This window comes from Varroa destructor, unplaced genomic scaffold (genome assembly GCF_002443255.2).
Source record: "Varroa destructor unplaced genomic scaffold, Vdes_3.0 BEIS01000004.1, whole genome shotgun sequence".
In the NCBI taxonomy this organism is placed as follows: domain Eukaryota; kingdom Metazoa; phylum Arthropoda; class Arachnida; order Mesostigmata; family Varroidae; genus Varroa; species Varroa destructor.
Genome location: NW_019211457.1, coordinates 20887291 through 20912958, shown reverse-complemented (window position 1 = coordinate 20912958; position 25668 = coordinate 20887291). Strand labels below are relative to the sequence as shown.

Below are 25668 nucleotides of genomic sequence, written 5' to 3'. Positions count from 1 at the left end.
TTGGACTAACGTGGCTGGACTGCTTATAGACATGTTTGGGTCGTTTTCTGCTGCTATTTACAAGTAGTGGAAATTGCAATTGGGTCAGATGGGGGCATGTTTGGCACCCCAGTCTCCAGGTTACGGGTTACACCCCAGTGTACGGGTTACCCAGTCAACTCCAGGTTCATCGCTCAATCACCGAAAGCAACTTCAAGATGTTCTAGGCACGCCTTTTCACACTGACATACAAATTTAAACCGATAAATAGCAAAAAGTTAAGAACTTCACACAGATGCAGCTCTTCATATGTTTCGAATTCCGTTTAGTACTATAAAATAGTAGATCTAATCTATTGGTCACAAGAACGGATTTGTGTTGAACAAATGTGTACTCCATTGGATACCACAGCAAAAATGGCGTTATCTTGTAAGATTGGTGTTTCTAACTAAAAAATGACATTCATTTTAGTCAGAAAAAAAAATCAGATTTCTTTCGTTTACTTTGAAGGACTATAAGGATGTGTGCTTATAAAATTAACTTTTTGTCAGTGGAATGTGCTTATTAAACTATCGCTAATTAACCTAAATAATTGAGCAGAGATTGACACTAATTTCAGCGAGATAGTGATTACGAATGTTGAGAAGTTAAAGTTCAGGCCAATAATTTATTTACATACCTAATAAATTTATGATTTAACTTTGCTTGTTAGCCGATTTTACGCCCAAGCCAATGTGCTGCCTTTACAATAACGTCGTATGAAATGCTTTTTACGAAAATCAAATTTTTGCGGACTCTGCAAGGTCTGAAAAATTAAAGAGTTTTCAGGTATAATCCCGTTTAAACTTTAATACTTCTTTCACGATGCGTTTAATATTCACGTCCAATTAGAGTTATATTACATCTGTTTAAGCTGTCTATTAATATTGAGCAATCGTTAAAAAAACTGTCGCCTTAAAAGAAACACAACCTTTTTTTATAAATCAACATTTTTACACATCTTTAAATTAAACTTTATCAGCCCCCCAGAAATTACAGCTGTTCGCCACTGAGTCAGAACACAATGTAAAGAAGATATTTTCACTACGTAAATGTGCTTGAAATTTTTCCGGCATTTTAAGTGCAATAATTTGTAAACATATGTATAAAACCCCAGAAGTATCATTAAAGCGTATAACAGTATTTCCCACAATCAAATCACATACAATGTGCATGATTCCGAAAATTCCAACTTTAATTGCATGTAAATGTCGAACTTATTTAACACACAGCTAGAATTGTCACATATTCATATAGAAAATCGCATGGTTGTAACTAGAGGTTACGATAAAAGTTCAAACTTAAAATAGTAAGTAGTTCCTCTGGCAATATCCGGACCCAATACAAAGGGTATTATTATTTGGACACCATTGGCGGCAGCTCGGGTTGACTACCGCAATGCTGAACGGCGCGTTCGCATTGTATGATTATCAGTCACTCTTATCAGATGATTTCGATAAAACTTACATGTACCGTAGGAATAATATACCTGATGTGTACGCGCCTAATAATATACCTAATGTAATATCAACAATGGGATTTATATTTTATACTTTTGAATGTGATCTATTTAAGGTCTTTTTATTTAGCAAAAATCGTGCTCAGGAATATGTTATTACTTTGCGTAAGGCTGTATATTACGTTTGTATTAATGGCTTTCGAAACTATTAAACCATATAAAGCGCATGGGAATGCCCGATGAAGCAAGCTCAAGTACAAATTGCTAAAATTGAGTCCATGTGTTTCTCATTAGTACAGATCTCGCATGTCTGCCTCAGCTCGTCTCGGAATCTTGCATCACATACGCGCCTAGCTTGCGCCTTGGGTTTTACTTGTCTACGTTGTCCGTTCAAGCAATAGACAATATAGTAAGGGAGCCAACAGTTATCCGCTATTTCTTTTCTGCACGACCCTTACGAGCGGTAAACATTAAATAATGAGTCTTCCCAAGGAATCCGTGACAAATGAAAATATGAAACATCCATAAATATCATAATATGGGTTTTTTAAAAACGTCCGTCTATGAATCAATCTTAGTTTCATTAAGCAGTTTATATCGTTACACATGGATTGTACTCTATTTTGGACTATTCCGTTGCTTGAGTATCCAACCTTTATCAGAATTATGGATGTCTTGCAAGCTTAGAAAGGGTAAATATGTTCGCTCCTGCACTGTTCACGTTCTACTTATTTTTAGGCTTATTTTTAACAAGCTAAAGCTTGTTAAACAATGGATTGCTTAGTAGTTGACTAAAACCGCACTATTCTTCCAGAAAACACGATCACGTTCGTTGGCGCGTGGACGACATAGAATAGAAAAGGATGCAATACACGGAATTTTAACGGAATCTCCGAATTTGTACTGCCGCTTCCATTTAAGTTGTATAGAAGATCGTTGCCAGTTCCAGTGGCCGTCTTCACAGCCAATCCATCTTCATCCATTCGAAACTTAACTTTATGCAATACCTGTAAACATGGTATGGATGATTTAAATGTAATAACCACCAATTTGCTATTTTGTTTTCGGCAGTGGAAAATTTAAAATGCTCATCTCAAACATGTGTTGCCTACGCCGCCAGCTGAGACTGGTTTGCCATTGCTTTGGTTAGAGGATCATCATGTATATATGATGTTAAGCGTATGTTATGTAGCGTTTGTAGGTAACGCTATGTTATGATAAAATAATGCCCAAATATAGCACTTAGTACGCGGTATAGGGAAAACGCTTGACGTTCTATTAGATCAAGGACGTGCTTGCCTTACAATATTCATGCACTAGTTTTCTAGGACTTGTCATGCGTTTATTATCATTATTTATACAAATACTAGAATCGGGATGCAATAATAGAAAATTCACCAAGTACACTGAACACATATACTTTCAGCGCCATAATTTTCATAGACAGGGTTGATGCAAATAAATTACTGCAAAGATCACAGTGTGTGACCCTACTGATTTTCTCAAACATAACGGCTTAGAAATAGGGCCACTTCCATTTTGCCATTTATCGTTATAGCGAACCAGGTTCAATACCTTATATCGCCAAGAATGTATAATTGTTAAGCAAATATTGCCCATACCTAGCTAATAAGACATACCAAGATATATTTTCCTGGCTAGCGTAAAATCAGTAGATAAAAACTTTCAATCGTGTATTGTAGTTCTATACTTTTTTGGCCAGCCTATCGGCATACGTATATATTCGTTACATAATTACAAAATTTGATTTGTTACGGGAATGAAGCTAGAACTCGTGTATACTTAAATGTTTTTTTATGCTGTCCAGCCAAAACCTTAGTATTTTTTACACACCCGCTTAACTTTGGCCACTTTAGCAATATAGTTCCGTGGTAAACATGTCTGGAACCCGATTCAAACGGGTTAGATCGCTTATTGCTAGATAATGCATTTTGCACTTGCATGATATTTACCGTGTCATTTAGTTGTAATTCGGCCACATTTTAGATAATTCCATCTTCGTTTTGTTTACATGTGTGCCGGTGGCTGTTTGATGAAGTTCTGTAGTACAACATGAAGTCTGTCGAGCTTTAGGCCAATATTAATGGATAAAAGCACATGTCTATATAGAAGCCCTGCTTTCTACATACTTCTACATCTATACCGTATATTTGGTCTAAAATAAGATATCAGTTTTGAAGTATTTATATTAACAAACACTTTGCAGATATGCATTTTTTGATAAAGTCGTTAACGAAACGCATGCTGCCGTGTGAGTTGTCTACCCTTCCAGGTTTTTGCCTATTGGGTATCGAAATTACTAAAAAGTAAGAGCTCTTCCTTTCTTCTTTTAAGTCTGTTGCCATCTACTAAGGAGATGTCACTTTAAAATATATGCACCAGATTCGAAAAAATAGCTTCGATTCTCATAATATGAAAGACACACCCACGATTAAAGGAAGAAGCAACTAGAGACTTCGCAAATAGTAAAAGTCGATTGAGGCATACAGGCTCGATTAAAAATGACTTCAAATCGATTTCTACAAGTTGCCTAAATAACGAGTACAGAAGTCTACGAAGGAATTGGGGAATTCGACCCGTATAGCCCTGAATATATTTCCCATTTATATACATTTACAAATTTCAAACACGAAATACTTTCTAGTTATGAGAGCTTAATTCTTACCTTTGAAATTGTCATTTCGGGTCCATCAATTTCAGAGATTCTCGAGAAATCTGCATCAAACTGAGAGAAAGCCTCAATCATCCCTGATTTTAAAAGGGCCTCCTGCATGTTGTACGACGCCTCTATCTCGAATTTAGGAAGATGGATATCGACTGTGGCAAATGTTGCGTTCTTAAACCCATTGAAGAGATCCGTCGGTGAAATCTGGGATTCTAATCGGTCTAATGACTCGGAATCCTGTAATAGGTTAACAGAAATATTTTAGAAAATTTTTACAAGTCTTAAGAAAAATGATTTCTTTTACTTATAAATTTGGAATCCATTTCGAGTAATAGCATAATGGTAATAATTCTAACTCTATCTGGCTACAAAGCTTTTCATGTCATTGCTGCAGTATCTCGGGCTGCCAAGCTCATGGTCAAAAAATTCAGGGCGAGATTTTTTCAATAGGGACGAAATGTTATGCATTAATCAATGGAAAAGTTCTGTTCGTAGGTTTTCCTAATAGCAGCAATCATTTCTCTATATCTGGCCTTGACAGTTATCCGGCTCTTCCAATCAATGCAGTCAGACATGAATAATTAACTTTTAACGAGCCGAAAAATCGGCTAATAAATTGATGAACACAACTGGTTGCTCTCTTATTCCGAAATTCTATAAGGACGAGAGGTTTTTGTTTGACACATTTTTCTAAGGCTTACCATTTACTGCTTTACCCAATTTACCAAACCCTACTTGAGGTTTACCTATGTGCTTATGAGAGGTGATAGATTATATCAACGTTTTCAGTTAATTGACAACTATAATCGCGTCCCGTTTTTCAATCGTAGAAATACTAATACGTAATGCGTGTTTTCTATATTTTTGACTATTTATGAAACCCAAATTCACACTTGTTCCTTATTTCTCTCATAGTAAATGCTATCTTATACTCTAATAATTTAAAATAAATAAAATATAAGCGAGTTTTTCAAGAAGGACCCACAGCGAATTAACAATCATGGTCTGGAAAGAAAGTTCTCACGCTTTAAAAAAACTTTTTCCACTTCCTCTCACTTATTGTTTATTTCTGATAGACCATTCGAAAGCGTCCTTCCTGTAATGCTATTATTTTGAGGGTACAATTTCAACTCGAAACAATTTTTCAAAGATAGATGTTTCAGGTAGGAAAAAGTGCATAAGCTTTAACACGTTCTGTCCTGGGGATTTCGTCTAGACTCAAATGCGAACCAAAACGACCCGAAGCAGCTCCTTTGTACAGTAAAGACGTTATCACTAAACGAACTGCACGAAAGTAATTTGTAGGGTTTGAGAACGGCACCCAGGGTATAGAGGACGCCCCTGTTCCCGTTAACCGTCTGAATTTAGTAGCGAACATTTGAAGGCACTTTCCAAGGATTACGACTGGCAAACAGTTGCTAAGAAGATGTTAACTGGTGGACCGCCTGTAGACACACGACTGTCGTTAACAACCTTAAGTTTTTGGGGATTTACACAGAAACTTATGTAGAAGAAAGTTTGGGAAAGCGAAGAATCCGGTATAACACTACATGTCATTATCTCGCCCGACACCGGGCGATCACATTGACCAACTTTTGCATAGAATTGTTACCAATAATCAGATGTAGGGTCCTTGCCTCAACACGAACTAGAGCTGGGAATATGTAGTTTGACGAAATAAGTTAAGGTTTAAAGTCCAACCAGATCTTCATCCAAAAAAAGCTTATGCCCTGCGTTTGATAAAACTGCGAGGACCTGATTCACTATTAATTGCTTCCTATGAATTAGATAGTTGCTCAGTATGTTTATTTGATCCAATTGCATTAAGTCAGTTAGGCGATTAAACGGAAAAGACCTACCAAATGAGGTAGGTTGTTTTGTTCCATAACCGCGTAAGACCATACACGACAAACATCATCAAGGCAATCCGCCTAAACGTTAAATAAAAGGTTTTATTGCATTTTCCATAGTCTCTGGATCTTACGCCAATGGATTTTCATTTTTTCCGTTCACTGAGCAATCACCTTTTCAACACGAGTCGGGAGCTGACGAGACTGTTGAAGACTTCGAGACGGAACTTGCTATCTTTGGCAAGTAGCATGCACTACTTATTAAAAAGATAAAAGAAAGTCGTAAATAGTCGGAACATACCTAACATAGTAACCTATTAACTAAGATATAAAAAAAATGTGTTTTCTATTTGGCAAACAAAGCACATATAACAACATAATATATAGTAGAGGCTACAAAGAGATCCACGTTACCAATTATTCCTTAAATGTATGTATATAGTTGGCGTAAATACATGATACAATATATGTAAAGTTTATAATCGTTTTCGTGGTTATACGTGGATTCCATCAATACCTTCGGCAGAACAAGGAGCATAGTGGCGTTTCTACCGTAGCTGAGCTTCAGCATTGTAGCATTCAACCGCTTTAGATCAATAAGCGTTGCATTGGCCTCTGTCTGCAATAGAATTTTAAACAATAGCATATTAAATAAGTATATTTTGAAAGACGTATTGTTAACAGGGCCAATTTTAACGAGAGTACACCTCAGCTTGATAGGAATGGGTATATGTGTGTATATATCAAGTGAAACGAAGACATCGTTGTTTTACATACAATTCTACATACAATATTGTTAACAAAGATTTTAGAAAAGGGTGGGCGCATTGTAGTTCTTTTTACCATTAAACAAGGTACCAGTAAAAGCCGGCTCCGCACTACACAGCAGAATGTCTACGGTGGACATCTGCTGTGAATCTATCATAAACAAATCTTTGACCTATTTGACAATAACTGTAAAGCATCGTCTTCCCTAGCCACAGTCACAAATCTTTTTAGGAAAAAGCATTTTCCTTTCAGTTTGTTAATTGGCCAGCCTTTTTACACGAGAGCATTAGTGACCCATATAGTTTCAGTTCGGGTCCGTACAACTCCGGCCTGTAGACTAACGACATAAATGTCTTCAATTGATATTTTCTATAGAACTAAGTCTCTAAGATGCCCGTTTCAATCATGTTACAAATGAGTCTTCGACGAATATGCTGTTATGATTTTCTTTTCCTTATCGTGGCACCAATTATTCTCAACGATAGTACTAAGCAAATGTTTTTCCATCTAGTCCATCCCTCGTGTATTGCAATGAAGTAAATGCGATGTATTAGAAAAAAATGTGAAACATCCAACGTAAACTAAAAAAGCTTGGAGATAAATAAACGTGCTTTCACGGGTTTAGCATGCATACACATCGATTTCATGTTAATTCAACTAAGTTTTATATTAAACGTCTCCAAAAACAAGTGCGCACTCGTTTATGGTCCCAAAGGATTATTTTCATGAGAAGCTTCACTGTGATTCAAGCAGTTTCAGCTTCTTACGTCACGCAAATTTTCATATGAACATGATGAAAAGGCCTACGTACAAATGACACTGCACAGCCCAAACTGTCCAGCACCAACAACTAACTTCATTTCCATTCGCGAAGACCTGTCATCCAATTCTCTAACGTTTCATTTCAATTTAATTTTTAGTGATTTACCGTTGAACTGATTCCAAATCACTCATCATTCGCACCCTAGTCGCGTGTCACTCAGCGACATATCTGAGCAGTTTCACTTCTTTTTCATTGGCGTCGCTGGTGGTATAAGGCTCGCCACGCCTCTGTAAGCTTTTCTGGTCAAATCGTTAGTTTTTCTTTCTTGTCTACAATGGGTAACCTCTAACATTCTAAACAGACCCTCCTGACAAGGATCTGGAACGGTACTTTTAAATGTCTAAGTGAGTCCCTTCAATTTCTGCATGCGCTGACCATCGATAGCGGCATACCATAATCTCAAGATTAGCAAGTAGTTAGCCTGTGGCAGTAGAGAAAAGAGTAGAAGGGCTGTTTCGAAACCTATTAAGGATCAGCAAGGAATCGAATCTTCCCACCAAGAAAAGATTTATGCATATTGAACCTAGCCGTCGTCCAGTGATAACGTTCCTCTCTACCAACTTGTAGGTTACGGAAGAAAGCTCAGCTTTAAACTAGAAGTTATCCGCACATGATTAAACGCAATTCTACGCTACTGCCTCGAATCATTGATAATTGCATCGCAACACCGGCTGATCCCCTTTCCAACCAACAATTTAAAGACTCGCAAACTTGTCGCATCAAATAGGTACAGGCAGCTAGTCCACAGGTTTTTATTTGCCTATCTCAATTTTCATTCAGTACTTATAATATCTTGAAACCATAAATGCCATCTGTGTAAACAGTAGTCATCTAGTCAACTGCAAAAGCCTAAGTAGCCAGTCTGATACTTCCGCTACTAATGGGCTTTGCGCTCCCACTATCCAGAACCAACGATAAAAAATTTACTACACAAACATTACACTTCTACATTAGCGCGCAAACAACACTTTCAGAGTGGTATCGTCGGACTAATGCGTATTACTCCCTTTTACTAGGGTCAGTCTGCCGTTCATTGGCATGTTCGGGCATATCTTCCCTTTGTTTCTACCGGCGTCAGTGATGGTCTTAGGCTGCGTACTTTACAGCTTTTCTGTAAGCCTTTCGAACCGTTCCCCTTCTTGTCGACCACGACTGATTTACCTAGTTTTCAATAGGCTATAAATAAAACCATTTTAGAATACAGACATATTTAATTTTTGAGGATAATCTGTGATATATCTTTCTGCAAATTTCGAGTATTTGGAGTCAAAGTTAAGCATTACCCCAGCACCAATGATGGACTAACCTTGTGCATGACTGAAACATTTTTAGCTGTTACGCCAAAGTTGAGGAATTGGCCCCTGTATGTGTTACTCGGCTGAAACGCGTCGCTCCAAAAGCCACGGAAATAGACAACTGATACGGAAACAAGCCGCGTGTTGTTTTGCACAATTGGGCGCCGTAGGAAAGACGAGACTAGACCCTATCAGAAAAACAAGCATTAAATAATTATTAAAGCCATAGCTTAACGAGTACTTTTTTTTTATATGATCATGCGCAGTATGTGAAATACATGTTTGTTATAGTTCAATTGGCTTGCAACTTATGTAGGCGACGTGAATTGTGCGAGAAAATAACGTTATTAAGCAAAGAAGAAGTACAATTAGGTAGGCGGTAATGAAGCCAAAATCTGCGTTTAGTTAGAAAACATCACATTTACTTTAAGCGACAAAGATAAAACAGTGGTTAAGAGAGTAAATCGACCATAGTAAACAGTATACTATACGTTTAGAGGAAACGTGCAAAAGTAACGCATGTGATTTGAAAAATAGTATTGTTGATGATCATTTGGAATACGTCTTCAGTCTGACAAATGGTATAATCATAATAGCTCAAATTCAATGAAATCAAATGACGGACTCGGTCAATGTGGATCAACTTAAAATGGGCAAAACCACTTGCTGCTAATTCTGATTAATATTCCTTTTTGTTTTAATTTAACAGAATTAAATTAGTGACAAAAGGTTCTCGTACCTGGTTTTTCGAAAGGACAGCTCTTTAAGGGGTGGTGACCACGTACTTGTGAAAAATACTTCAAATGCTGTTACACTGAAGTAAGTGAGAAAATAAAGTTGTAACAGGCGTGCATAGTCAGGATTGCCTAATTTATATTGTATGGGGATATAAGGTTATCGCTAGCAGCAGTGCAGTTTGAAATGAACAAAGTAGAAAAAAATTATTGACATTGTTAGCACGACTGACGATTTTAATTTAATGTCGATAAATAACAAGAATATACAGTTATCTAGCGAACGTACCAAAGAAGGTGCATTGATATTTTTTTTTCGCTATGAACGGATTAATATAACTTATAAATCAAAGGAGAAGAGTGTCTTATCGTCTCGTTTCGAACGGTTAGATTTTTCGATTCGAACGTGATCGATAATCTTGTTATCGCAGATCCGCTGATTTGATGAGACCACTAATCTATTCGATTCGTGCTCAGACAAGATTAAATCGTTAATTTCCAACGAGCATATTATCAAAGAATGAGTAAGTTTCGAGATTTACATTACACTGAATATCAGAACAGCGGAATATACACACAGTAGAACTTTAGTTTCCGGTATTTCAAACATCCTTCAACAATGATATTGTACCAAAAGTATTTGAGGAAAAAACTATAAGGTCTGTTGTTGGAATACTTTAAAAGCAATGCCGATAACTAGCCAGCTGCTTAAAGCCTTGTTCCCTCCATTCTGTTAAAAAAAATATTGACTGGTTATATTGTCAGCCGATTGGAGTTGAAATAATGTCAGACGGTGCCCAATGATCATAAGAGCGTCCTTATAAATTATCGTAGAAACCTTTACCGTGTCAATTTTCACCGTTTTAGAGCGCGGGGAAAATCACAGACGGCTTATTAACAGAATGACAATGCTTGAAAGGGATTATTTGTCACAGAAATAAATTCAACTTCATATTCAAGGTTGCAATTATTGCCTAAAAACTGGCTGCATATTGTCTGTTTTTTTCACTGTGTATTTCGAATGTGTCAAAAAAGCTAATTCAGTGTTTACTCGAAAAGATTTGTGTTGAATTTGAAGAAAATCTAGTAACGTATGGCCTGTTCATTTAAGAGACCGCAAAGAAAGTCATCAAGCGCGTGAAGCGAAGGTTGTTATGAAGTGTAGAATTTTCTTGCAGTGTATAAATTTATGCTTTACAGAGAAACTGAAGCCGTATAAAATGACTAACGATATTTAACTGTATTACGTAACGATATGTGTAACGATAGTATGACACTTAGAGACAACAGTTACAACAGAAGCGGTCAATCAAAGGAGGTCGTACAAAAGAACGAATCAATCATAGCAGGTAGCCTATGGCTTAAGGCAACACGTATATAGTCTTATTCATATATTTTTAATGAAGGAGTCTCAGATTAAACATTTATTTGAAATTTATTGAAATATTTTGAAGCTAAGACCAGTACGATGTAGTGCGTGCCAGTAGGGTGAAGAAGCGTGTAGAACAATGGATTATACGCAAAAATCCATATAAATATTAAAAAAATAAATAAAACAGTTACAAACCAGATATTCCAATCAAATCCTATTCGTTTGATATATTTTTCTTTAGAAAAAATTAAACGATTAAGCCCAGAGATGTATATCAAATAGGTGTTTTTATAAGTGGATGCTTACGAAAACATTGGTGTATATACGAATTGCGGTTGAGAAAGATTCGCTTATATACATATCTAACAATGCATGTAGATACCTTCGTAGAGTTTCGCACCCAGATGTTTACGGCATTTTTCGCCTCAGTGGGCTGAGAAGTGAAATTGACTACTTCCGCATGGCCACGAAACTGGCGAGACACTACCGCAACATAATCTGGGTTAACCTGTAACGCATTTGCATATTAGAAACAAAGTAAAAGGTCACGTTGTTTCATTAATGATAGGTCATTAAGCGTGTCAATATATACTAATTATTGAGGGGTTATCTTTTTATTAGGAGATTATTGTCAATGCACCCAATCGTTTGGTAAAAGCTAAAGTGATTTTTATCTTTATTAGATTTTCTGATTTTAGATAGATATTTAATGAAAGAAAACATTATATCTTAATACTAAGCACTTTTAAAATTATCATATATGCTGTACTAACTCGCGCGCAATTGGAAATGGATAGATTCGAAAAGAGAAAAAATTGCACACGTAATAATCCAAACATGTCGTGGCTTGGAAGGCTTCTGATGTAGAGGTCTAGGCGTTTAGATGTACACCCATTCAAAGATAATAACGCATAAGACATCTTACTTAAATATGTACTTATGACTATAAAAAAAAAGAAAAATAATTCGATTACCTAACAATAATAGCCATGCAAAAGTCATCTAGATGTCTAACAGATCTTTAAAAAAAATAATTAGATCATTGCATTCAGGGGCCTTTCGAAATCTGAATAGGAAAAGAGAAAAAAATATTTATAGACACTGGTAAATATTCACATCATTAGCAGAGTAGTAACGGTGGTAGATGTAAAGAAAGACGAAATCTAGAACGAATCATAGCAAGCTGTGGAAAAATGAAGTGAAAAATACAGGTAGTAGAGGCTAATGTTTTTAGCTGATTTAATGGTCAAAAAGACATTGTGGTAAGTGCTATAATAATTATTTCGCCACTTATGAAGGAGAAAGTCAGTGATTTCAACCTCTGCAAATACATTTTTTTATGTACGAGGTGGGTTAAAAGGATCTCGACCATTTTCACGTTATAATTCTAACCGCGTACCGTTGTAGCGGATGGCAACTTGTACAGCTTTAAAAAAGTCTGTGTTCTTGATCGCGAAAGCGCTGGAGTAAGACGGCGGAGTCGCCGTTGTGAAAGATGTTCGTACTGGGCACACTAAGCCAAGATAAGAGCTTTGTGGTTACTTCAAGAATATGGTTACGTATTGGACGTCGCTACACGGTTATAACAAAAGGGCTAGTACGCATTTTAGAAAATAAGAGAATAACTTAAAAGCTCTAAATCCAAATAAAAAGGTTCAAAATACCAATTCATAACGATTCGGGCGGTCTCAACGAACAAATTAGAGTTAACTTAGGAGACGACCGTTTACTGGCTACCTGATTCACCAAAAGCATCTACTGATATATAACAAAAAACCAAATAGTGATAATTTTTAGACAGGTAGATAATTATGCAAGCTGACATCGGATAAGATCAAATTCTACTTAATCACCCTACAAAAATTCAAACAAGCCAAAGGAAGAAACACAAGAGGCGCTTGCTACTGAAGCGGCTGAGTTGTATATACCGAAGGGGAAGAACAACTCCAGCCAATTGCCCCGTTATCGTTCTTCCCAACTGAGGGTCCTTCTTTTCCAAAACAACAACTTTAATTTTTTGTTCCTCCTGTATATATATACATTTTTAAAGGCGAAACGTTTTTAGTCGAATCAAACTTTTTCTCGGTAGATTCTTCGAATATTACATAGCTTTCCGGCTTTAGAATCCTTTTAAACACTGCTATGGGAAAGATAGAGGTACACGCGTTTCGTCCACCGTACCGTTATGAAAATAATAAGGATATTTTTTTAACCATGAGCGAACCTACCTCATGCGCTTCAAGGAAAACCGCTTCGCTCCCAACCATAGTATAGCCTACAACAGAAAATATTGAAATTCAGTTTTATTCAGGTAGAGTTTAGATACTGACGGTGCATGTTCACCGCACCTCGACGCACACTGTGAAAACTGCCTTGTAATCTCACTAGACTACCTTCTTGAAAAGGTAAAACAAATTCTTTGACCATCATTCAATTCACATTACTTCTATAAATGCACGGATATTATATTATGGGACTGTCTGTGGTTATTCTGTTCATTTATATTTCTTTTTTTATTTGGTTGGTTATTTTTTGGTGATCATAGAGACTAGTGAGGATGCGTACGTTGTGTTGTCCCGTGAAGTAGTTCCACATTATAATTTACGCTTGTGATTTAAAGGCCTTACCAGGGTCAGTGAACTTAACATCATCGATTAAGTATTCGAATCCTTTGGCAACGTCTTCTTCCTGAAGATTCGTAGAAACGTATTGAAGCGCTGCAGCCATTTTACGTGCTGTGCTAGGACCAGCACCGACATAGAGCATACCTGATTAATATAGTAAATTGGCAATATTTTTGGTTAAAATTCTTCACATTGCAGCTCACGATTATTTCAATGTTCTCAAATATACTCTACTTCACAGTAAATCATAACACATCTTATTTTAAACAACTTTGAAAACCTTTGGTTCCCTCAATTATGCATTTCTGCAATATTTTCGTTATGCTTTTGTGCACCCTAGTACAAATAGTCCATGCACGTCCTCCTTTCGCCAAACGCAGTTTTCTAATAGGCATGTGATGAATTCGGTCAGAATGAAAACAAGTTCTGGATCTATGAAAAAATCGTACAAAATGTAGTTTTCGATCTTCCGTGTGCCTGAATATCTCCATACGGAGTTTTATAGCTAAACTAAATAAAGTTGTAAACAAATATTGACGCGTTGCGTGTTCACATACGTTTCCCTAGAAATTTTCAAACATTCTTGTCAATCAATTACCGTTTCATCAAATTGACAATATATTTAGAATATACATAAAGTAAGCATATACATGAGCAGGTATATTTAACGTAATAAAAAATTTGCTTAAAAATATGACATCTTTCATTGCGTATTTTGCTCTTTGAAGTACATCCTACGAGATAAAAGAACATCGTTTACGAAAATAGTTCAAAACTAGCGTAACTGTTCAGCGTGATGTTCAGATTCGACAAAATTAACTAAAGATACTAAGATAAACTAACAAAAATCCTTGCGGTAATAAAATAGATCTATAAGTGGCCTAAATGGATCAAATACGGCATTCATATACTTCGCGCTGCAACTCCATTATTCTTATAAACATACGTACAAGGTAACGATCAAGCCATAAGCGTAAATTCAATTTTATTCGTTTTTCTCATATTTTTATTCATAGGTTTGTACGAAAGCGATAACGTTACTAATATAATTTTTCGGATTTTACTCGGCAATTGTTTGTTGGTATTATTATTAGTAGTATATATCATAAGCATTTTATATTTATGATTTCATGCTACTTATTTCATAACTTAACTTCTGCTACTAGAAAAAAATAGTTTTATGCTCAGAACCACCGTCAAATAAGTCAAATGGATAGGCCCTAGAACGAAACAAATATGTCTTTAAAGCTACTTTCGACGTGCTGTTGTTGCTTTTAGTAAAACAAAGGGCACAGCAAAGGACGTAGTGACTACTAGTACTATTTTTGTTAGAACAAGTTCCTTCGTTAACGTTCACTTCCTTAATGATACTCGATATTCTTATATATTATCGTATACTAACTTCTACATAGGGAAACAGAGGATGTTTCTTCAATCTCTAAATTTCTCCAGGTTAGTGTGTAAAGCGAAAACCGGACGAATTCGACAAGGCGCTGAGTCAGTATATCAAGTATACCGATCATGATCATATAGAGTTAGAGTGACGCAAAGACTCTAGGTTGTTCTATTGGTTGTTCTATGTAACGTGTATATTGTTTCAACATTCGCTGGAGTTGCGCTATATATATATATATATATATATATATATACTTAACGAAGCTAAGTTTGTAGGCTAATAAATTTGAAATCTAAAGAATCCAAGACTAAAATGTTTAGACAACATCTGTCATTGTAAGCACTCGATTAACCGATAGAATATATCGTTTATAATCGTTAGCTGACGTATTCATTGATGCTAAGTATTTCAACATGAAAATTTTCTCAGTTGGCTGTGCAAGTACAGTGGAAGTTGCGGGCTCAAATCCGATGTAATACGGTAGACTAGGAGGCAAAATTATACCAAATAAATAACATTCGAGGCGCTCCATCGTTAAGTCGCCACGATTAGATATCACAGTGGTTCAATCTATACGGGTAATAGCAATGTGTAAGGATTATTTTTTTTTATAGTTTTTATAGGTTTTTCTTTAAAAACGAAAAGATGATTTCCGAAAAATATTTTAAAGATTACTGTAAAGACTATGGTTTAACTCCGTGCTGTAATAATTTTTATTTAGGTATCACGTTAGAACAAGTATGGCTATTGTGGGCTGGTCATGCATTATGTCTACGTTGAGCACGATAGTTACCGATGACTGTAAACTTTGAAACTCTGTCAAATCTGTAATGATAATAACAAATAATTATATCCAACAGTCCGCACTGAAGATATTTCCTGCAATAAATCTAGATATTAGGAACTCTCCTTAGACATGGTAGGCTAGAGTTTTAACTGAAAGTAGGATTCATTTGTTGATTTTAACTGACACATGAAGGGGGTTTTTTGACACTTGATTTGCGATATAGGAAGTGTGTGCTCCTTCGTTAAGTAGTCTAAGTGAGACGTAAGACAGAGGGCCTATAAAGTGAACAGCGTCGTTGTTTTTTGCCTATAAAGAGAGTAGCTTAAATTGAACGTAACTTCTTTCCCCCAAAAATGTTGTTTTAATATTTAACATTTAAAAACGGTCCACAAAGTAAACAGTTCAGGATCCCGAAAAATGAATAAAAGCAGGCCTGACTTTTCGTTTTGATAAAAGCACTCGAATACACTGAGCTCATGTTTCGAATTAGATTGCGAATTATATTGTGGCAATATTACAGCGCATGATATAGAGAATAGATGCGATATAAAAGATAGCATACTCAAAATGGACTGGCGATCTCGTTTTGTCTTTTGCGATAGCTATGAGATCCTATAATCATCTTGTAGTAAAGTGTGCGGTATTTGTCCTTGAATAAAGGAAGCCGACAACAAAAATTTCCAAAAAAAATCGACCAAGTCGATTTAATGCGCCGTCCTCTTTATAAACACTGCGTTTTAAATTGGATTGAAAAGTTAGAAAGCAGAGTTCTTTTATCGAGTTAAGCGAATTCTCTAAAAGTAACCTACGCTATGGTAATCGTTGTTGAGATTGTGTAATAGAAATACACAAACATAACTTATTGTGGTATAGGATTTGCATGCATAGAAACGTCAAAATTATCTATAAGAACTAAAAATCGACCAAGGATGTTAACCGAGAGCTGTAGACAAACAGAATGGTGACAAAACGATGTTTTTGTTTGCTGGTAACAGGCGCATGATGTTGAGTGCGAAATTATTATTCGCAATCATCAGTTTTCGTTTGAGACGGCGAGCGTCCGTCGATTCAAAGCTGGCAGATGAACGGAGTCGAGCCGCGTCCAAAAATAGCATTATAAGGATGAGGCTCCATAGTGGCGATTGATATGTGGATGAACGCATGAGCCGCATCTGGAATTAACTTGAACAAGAGGAAAAGACATATAGAAAAAAGTGTAATCATTGTATCGTCTGTACACCGTCTCACTGGATGAAAATGAAATAGATTTCTTTTAATAAGTTTCAAAATATTAAAGTATAACGAAAGCGCTAGAACACAATTTTCCATCGAACTTTCAGGTTAGCTGCTGATAGAGTCAGATGTATTCGACGCGCTACAGTCAATCCTTTTTATTAAACTATCTCTTATTTTATTAAACTGCCCTCCTACACATTCGATTTAAATTTTTTGGCCAACGATTATCTTAAATTATATTCAATTTTTACTGCGAAAGAGACGACTGCATACGACCGTCAGACTTTATCTGATCTATTCGAAGTAATTCTACGGTCTCCTTCGGTAAACAATAATAAGTTACTGTCCGTTACAGTTATAGACAAGCTTTCCTTACTGCTTATAAAAACAATAAGCTCCTTATACGAACTTAAAGCGGGCACTATCGCACCATACAGGATAACCTTTATATGGAAAGATTTAACCGAAGTTCAACATCACAGATTTAACTTAGCACCGCTAATTTTATATTTAAGGAGAGAAGCAGAGCATATTAAATGAACTGTTAATTGCATGAAGTACTTTGAAGTAATAACGCGTTTGTCATAAACTGGATAGTAGACCAAAATAAAACTATCTTCTGGCTGATATGTGCAACTTAGTCTTTTTACGTGCAACATGCAGCTGTTTTAAAAAAGTCAGTCTGAAGTCTCAGAACACCACGAGCGAATCGAACCACAGTTCCATAAAGCACTCAGAAAAACCATTTCTAACCGTTTCGTCAATCTACAATTTAACCAAAGGTCTAACCCAATTTCACTTGCTTAGGTACCCCTACAGCGCAACACTTTTATTGAAGCCAACACTTTTAATACGTCCTTAAAGTACAGAATCTGACAAAGAACAGTCTTATATATTTACAGTTTACGATGGATATTTTTGTACAAAAGCAAAAGAAGAAGATTCGATTTGCTCGAAATTTCAACATGTCGCCAAGACATTGAGTATAAGGCAAACGACAGCACAGGGCGCAGCTTTTTTCAGAAAACCGCGATCACCAGCGATGCATGAAGGTATACAGAGGACGAATCGCTACATTATAGTTGCTATAGGTAGTGCTTCCAGCGACTTCTAATATACACGCACCGTAGTCACGGAGCAACGTCATCTGTGCGGCAAATTGCATGACTAAGCACAGTCATGATTGACATTAAATCAGGGTACAGCCTCAACTGCGATATTATCCCTAACCTTATGGTAAACAATTAAGCTTGTTCCATCCGAACGGCATCGCCACATGAACGGAGGCAACCTAGGACCCCTGGGGGTGCAAAAAATCTGAGCACTTCAGGGTGTATCAGCCAACACGTTGTCATGTTTAGTGCAGGGGAGAAGAACCCACACTTAGCCAATATAAAAAATCGTAGTGGACACTTGCAGACACTTCTTCACCATTTTGACGAACGTACAACTAGGCGGGACCCTCTTCAAGGTAAACCTGCATCGGTAAGCCACTTTATGGTGCAAGTTGACTAGGTAACGTATATTCAAGTCCTTTTTCTGGCGGGGTATCGCTAACAGCTTTACCTTATTTCTACGTTTATTAAATGTTTTTGATAGGAAGATATTAAATCATTTTGAAGGGAACAAGTGCCATTGGAAGCTTAGATTTACACATTATCTGGTAATTGAAAACCCATTTGATAACTTGTTGCCATGAAGAAACCAACCGTAATCAGTTTTCTCTGAAGTATACTATCATCCAGATGCTAGAGATTGGCAAGCAAGGTGAGAACATTATAATTCCGTTACCCGGCAGGCACCTAGTTTTTAATCTAACAGGTCTCCTACTTGAATCTTTGCAACCGAACAAATGAATGGTTCCCAGTATAGCAGGTGAAAACAATTTTTCTATGATTGAATTGCTCAGTCAGAAATCAAAAGCGGTACTAAGTTAGCCTAAAATTAAAAAGGGTCCCTTTCATTACTCCCCCCCCCCATCTTCCCATCGACTCTAAATAAAAGGGCTGTTCCAGATGGCAGCTCCCTAGACACATATCATAGAAACCGTAAACAAGCATGCTTATCACCGTTGGCAGTTCAACCTTCGACGTTGACAGATGATCACACACCTTCTGGTAATCTTTGAAATTGTATTAAAAAGTCACAAGAAAATGTACTTACGTAAGAAAACAGCTGAAGCAAAAACATAGGTAAACTGAAAAGCTAAAAAACACAGGTAAATCGCATAACAAATATCTCGAAACTATCTATCCCTTGTTTTTTTTGGTACATTCTTTAAAATAATTCTGTATTTTTGCGAAAATAAATCAAAGTTCAAGATTGAACTTCTATGCGAAGAAACTGTCGACTCACGCAGAAATCAGACTGAAAAGATTTCAGTCAGCAGTTTTCATCCGAAAGTGGAAATTAAGTTCAATATGATTTGGCAAATGCTAAAATAAACATTTTCCACATGGCGTTTAGATTCAGTATAAATCAGGTGGAGCTTCGTGAAGAAACTACAGCGTCCTTACGGAGAAAAATTAAAAGCAAAGGGAGACAAACGGACATTGTTTGAAAATCCATTTTCTGTAACAAATAAAGCTCCAATTGAGCGAATTCTGCTTACAATGCTCCTAAAAATCATTGTATAAAAGACATTAAAAAAAAGCTTTCCCATGTCCAAATAACAACTACCTTGTTTGCACTATTTTGTTACAAGAATCAACTTGAGTGTGTTGCCTAGAACCATACAGAATAAAAATTGGTCAGGGTATTAGAATTAAAGAGGGGTACCTGGCATATATTATCTCAAATAATTTTTGACCCTTGATTACCTTCCTCTTATTGAATGTTTTATCTTGCAAAAATTACTAATACTTTTATTATAAACCGTGAGACTAAAGAAACTTACACCATCTACAAAGGAAGAAGGCAAAATTCTTATCTAAACACCTCTACACGTTTTTTATGGCTAATTTCCAGCAGCCTTCTTACTGTCTTCCACATCGACTGGTGACAATTTTCACAGAGTAGGTAGGAGAGGAAATCACAGAGATAAAGCCAATTCTGTGCTAGGCTAGAAGCATGGATTATTCATCACCTTCTGCTATTTTTCAATCTCAGTGATATTATCGGTTTTGTTGCACCCTTTCTTTGATAGACTTGTGCACAAATCTGGCACAGCAATACCAACTTATTCCTAGTAGGCCACTATTTACTGTGGTTAAACCGACAACCGCGATTCTGCTCTTACGGACGTCGCTCGATCTTTCGGATATTAGCTTTGTTTTCCATTGCTCCTGTTTTGTGGCCCGAGTATTATTCCTGGTTGCCTTAGTTGATTCTCCGATTCGTTGCTCTGCTTTTATCTGTCAACTTCTCTTTCTTTCGGATTGTATCTGCTTTGCCCTCGACGCTCCTGTGTTGTGGTATTCTGAACGCGGAAGCAAACGGCTATCCTAGAGCTCTTGAACTGATTAAAGTTTCTCTGAACACACTTAAACCTATAAATCAATAGCCAGTACTACTTATCACCTAGTACTCTATGCAAATAGCAAACATTTTTCCGGGTAACCTTTCTTTATTTATTAAAGGCAAAGATTCCCATTTTAGGCTTTGCTTCATTCAATCTTACCATCGCTCTATTACAATACTTTCCAGCTTAGCATTTTAGTTATCTATTTGGGCCTTCTTATGCGTTAGTCTTATTTTTTCAATAAACGCAATGTCTTTAGTTAATCATTTAAACGTCCCCAGCACAACTGACACCGATTTCATCCATCAGTAACTATCACCAATCGTAGAGGTGCTTAAATAAAACAGCCTACTAGTATCCAATTTGCTGAATGAATGTATCATTCTCGTTTATTATCTGCTACATAAACTTCACGCACTCTAAGCTAGCATCCAGGGATGGCTTGAAGTGTCTGCCATAAGCTAGCATGCAGTTTGATAGAAACATTCACTATATTGAGTTGTGAATGCCGCAGTTAAACTTTGCATTTGCTAAGAGGTTTTTACCATGGTGACCGCCTATATATACATAGGTCGCTAATATTCTCGTTGAGGTTAGTGTACGTTATTCCTTACGGGTACTAATATTATTAAGTAGACGAAAAATATCTGTTGGTTTTAGGTATTACTAGACGAAATATGCACCACTTTGATCGACGATCTTTTGGGTATTGTTGTGGTAGCACCATAATTCCATCATTGTAGAGCTTCCGTGGTTTCTGGGCGAAAATTTGTGAAAAGAGATTTTTGCATCTTTCCATTGAAACTAAAGGAACACCATTATGGGAGTTCTACAAGAGGTCGAAATAAATGACAGTCTGATGGTGCAAGGTGGGGGCTATACGGTGAATGTATTGAAATTTTCCGCTTAAGTTCTCTTGGTGTTTGCTGAATAGTTAAAAATGTGTCCGATCTACAATCTTTATGGCGGAAGGAGACTTTTAATGGCTTAATGTAACCCTGCTAGTTGTTGACAGTAGAGGTCCGAATCAACCGTTTTGATAGGTAGCAACAACCCTTAGTGCACAATTTCTTTCCAGTTTTACCAAATGCAGCAACACCTTTTTTAGCTTCAGTCTGGACCTTATCACAGACTGTGGAGCAACTTTTATTATTTGCACATTATTGTTCTACATAATCTATTTTTTATCATCCGTGATCAATCACTCTAGAAAGGGCTTACTTCGTCGGGCTTTTGTAGAATTTGGCAGATAGAAATAAAATCGTGTAAATTATTTTCCGTCAATTCATGTGGCGTCCAAACACCAAACTTTTCCTCTTAAAATTGTTTAAAACTGTTTGATGATGGATATTTAGTTTCCAGGCGATGCCTACTTACGTGTCGCTTTTGCTCAACTCCCGTAGTAATTATATGAACTTTTTCGTAACTTGTAGACCACTATGACGAGCATTTTTTGCATCAAAATTTTCGGAAAGAAAGCGATAGAACTATTTTTGGATTGCTTTTCCCGATACCGCATCTCAGCCATAACGAGCACACAGCTTTTGTGGGTTTGGGCAACATTTGTCCCTTTATCGCAATATATTTTTAAAATATAGCAATTTTTTTCAGAAACTGCAGTCATCTTCAAAGCAATCTATCTCAAGCGTGAATAAAGGCATTCCAACAAGTGTCATCTCAGCACGTCTGTTACTGTCAAACTTCGCCTTTTAAATGACACCAACAGTGACCCGACACAACTCATATTACTTGAAATATGTGATTGTGAAGCTATTTCCAATACCTTTCTGACAAACTAATATTCTACCGTGAATTGGAAGACGTTTGTGCTTTTTTTTTCACTGGCGATGCTGAATCGGCGGAAAACTCTGACGCTTCGAAAACGCGGTAGTGGCACTCGCCAATGGCTACGAAATTTTCCGACCTCTTTTTTTCGCTTATTAGCTGGCGCAAGTCGTCCACAGTAGTTCTAATGTCATGGCGTCAGCCGCTAAGTATTTTTACATTGTTTTGCGTTCTCTGGACCCATATGATTCAAGATAAGCTCTTAACTTGAGATTGTCAGTGATGCATGATGAAATTGTGACACAATGTGGAAAAGGTTTGATGCTATTCTTTGATTGTTTCAAACTGAGCTCAGTCTAAGACCTGCTAGTACCACCACCAATTTTTGCCAGTACCACTTACAAAGCTGTATTACTAAGCTGGTAAGTAGATTTTGGAAGAATCAAATTTATCATTTACTTTTCTGCTGTTTGGATGTTTCTGTTATACATCCAACTCGAAAGCGCTCTCTCTTTTTCGAAACGCTGTTATAACCTGATTTCCGGAATTTCATCTTTAGTTTGCTCTATAAATGTTTCTATGTATCTGATAAATAAATGGTAAATTTTCCTGGCGAAGGACATTTAGAACTGTTACATGTGATTAGAGGTTGCTTCTGTACGTTAATATGGAGCAAGAAAGAAATGGCTAGCTGCGGGAGCTTAAGCACAGAGTTAGGTCGAAAGTTTCTGATAAAACTTAACATAGACCTTAGTTAGAATATAATAAAATTCTGCACAATGACGACAAATATGTATAATAAGTCAGAGGTCTGAGTAAAGAAAGACCTCGATTTATAATACACAAAACAAATAACAGTATTTGTAATATTATATTTGGGTGTCACTTTAATGAACATAGGAAAGGTTTCTCTGATTACTATAGGTTTATTAACTATTGCTATTAAATTTAATTATACAACGCAACTCTAGACTAAATGATTAAATTTGATACAATAGGAAACATTTTCCTCCCTAGTTTTCGATAGCTCAAATGTACCTGCAGAGCTTTGTTTATACCTCCTAACATTCAGATAGTTTAATCTCAGATCTATCATACCATAGATGAAGTTTCATAACTTTGAATAGTAAACGACTAAACTAAAAAGAACAACTTAGATTTTATTAAACAAATGCATAAGGAAGTTCAACTCCAGTTTTGCTATGAGCACAATGTTATTAGGTTGTCTGTATGCGACCGAATTTAAGCAATTCAAAAACAGTTCAGAGTTGTTCTCTTTATAAAAATTAGTTGGATGCTAGTGCAGGAATCAAAATATATAACTATGCGTCCCAGAAATATCTATAGGAAAAAAAAGATTTTTAAATGTAATACATTCGTCAAAAATATGACTAAATGTTTTCAGGAAAAATCAGGTGAACATTGTATTTCGTTTGGACATACAAATGAGGAAATGCACAATGTACGGAAAAAGACGTAGCGGTGGGTCGATTACGTGACTGCATACGGCACTGTCGACCACTTGGTGAGAGTAAATTGAAACTTTCACTCTTTTCAATATAGCTTACAGCAGTATGGATAAGGTGCCCACAAATTATTCAAATTTAAATATACTTCATTAATTACTTACATGGCTTAAAACTTAAGCTGATAGCTGGTCATAAAAAAAGCTCTGCCCAAAAAACATCTTCAAAGATCATCAAACGTGTTAGGATATATCTATTACATTTCACCCAAAGGGGATGGATCTGTCATATGATTGAAATACATATTGAGCATCATAAAACTAATTTTAAGGTTTAAACGAAATTTAAAGTATCCCCATGTGTTGCTGGGCTAATTTCAGGTAATTTTGTTACTAAGTTGTCAGTTTGTATATAGCAGTCCGGCACTGCTCAGACCAGAATTGCCAACACGAGGCCGGTTCGCCAAAAGAGTAAGGGTAGCAATGTTTATTAAGATTGAAGCACCAAGACATATTGGATGTCCCCTTCTTAGGTTGTCCAATGATATTCGATGAAGCTATTAATAAAATTAGGATTAAGGATATCTCATTACTAGAGTTTAGCGAGATATGACTAACATTTTAATTCTTTTTCTGCTCTGTATATGATTTGAAGCATATATTCTGACATAGTAGAGTTCCTACATTGCAGTATGACGCCAAATGTAGTATTGCACAGAAATTTCAGAATGCACTACCGATCGTTGCTATATAGAATAAATAAGCAAAACGCGACAGGAAAATTATTGTTATTAATTCATTGACAAATGTAATCAATTAAATAATCCAGCCTTCGCCTTTATCCAACACTTTTATTTTAGTAATTATGATTTTTTAAAATGACTATAAGATATACATGTGGAAATTACTCATGTAGACGTTTCATAAGGCCTACTGTTGTGCTGCTTCGCTTATCTCTACGATAACTGGGTAGTTTTACTTTAGAAAACCTAGCTTTGTATATTTGTAGTTGACCTTCCTGGAAACCGTAATACTGTATAAATCATTTTTTTTCTACATAATAGGTTTGTGTAAGATCATACCTTTTCGTCTAAGTGCGAAGTTTTAATTCCCAACTTTACATAAGTTCTCCCTAGACAGAGAATGTTAATCCACTGTTTTATCCTTCGAACTCACTGACTTGAATTGGTATGTAACATTCTTTTAATCTGAATTCATAATGAAACACGCTGATTGAGCCACACATTCACTTTTGGCTGAATCGCACTTTTATTTAGCTGTAGTAAGCCAGAAAATTTCGTATTACGTTCTTGATTCTTACATGAGACTTGCCTTTCTTTTATCACTGCGGCTCAGTTATACGTTCCGGGACCGCGATTTGCAATACCTTATAAGCAGTAATTCAACACAGAAATAAATAGGCTAAGAGGCCTGGACGCCACACCGTTGAATTCAACGAAGTAGCTTATCCGTTAGTAATAGAAATTTCCAATAGTCATAGTGCTTACTTAATTTTACTTTTTTCTAAAAAGCATTATTAAAAATCGATTTTTAAAAACAGAGAATGAACATACTATAAGCACAACGGGACTGGTGAAAACAATTCGGCAAAATGCTGTGCTTTTTAAACAGAAAACTGATTATATTATCGGTGTCGGTTAGTTTGGAGAGGCTAAAGAATGGTATTTGGGGTAGTTCATGGTAGAGAGCAAACACGACTTGTATAGTTGAAACGACTGCCTCGGCCACTGACAACAAAATAAAGAATATACTTTTCCTACTGCAGTCACATCATCTAGAGATATTTGCTTGTTTCATGAATGATGCCGGACTGTGGGCGATGGCTTCGTTCATCTCTTCACCGTCCGTTTAACCGCAACCCTCGCCCAGACCTCACCCGCCTGACCAAT

General features: G+C 36.4%; 1 protein-coding gene across 12 annotated transcripts; it reads right to left on the bottom strand.

Annotated features, from left to right (window-relative positions):
- Window positions 1-618: 618 nt before the first annotated feature.
- Window positions 619-25547, bottom strand: LOC111249215 (intracellular coagulation inhibitor 3-like). Of its 12 annotated transcripts, none has more exons than XM_086988539.1 (11): window positions 25333-25524; window positions 25087-25145; window positions 24841-24886; window positions 16750-16994; window positions 13633-13773; window positions 13234-13280; window positions 11388-11513; window positions 8911-9087; window positions 6531-6632; window positions 4164-4400; window positions 619-2484 (listed from the first exon to the last, which is right to left on the bottom strand). In XM_086988539.1, exons 4-11 carry the CDS (start codon window positions 16982-16984, stop codon window positions 2269-2271), a joined length of 1281 nt encoding a protein of 426 aa, XP_086844665.1. In that variant the 5' UTR covers window positions 16985-16994; window positions 24841-24886; window positions 25087-25145; window positions 25333-25524; the 3' UTR covers window positions 619-2268. The 12 variants fall into 12 exon arrangements, 11 of the variants coding, with proteins under 11 accessions (XP_086844665.1, XP_086844667.1, XP_086844663.1 ...); XM_086988541.1 differs by having other exon boundaries at window positions 16750-16984; XM_086988537.1 differs by lacking the exon at window positions 25333-25524 and adding an exon at window positions 25531-25547 and having other exon boundaries at window positions 24841-25145.
- Between the last annotated feature and the right edge of the window lie 121 nt (window positions 25548-25668).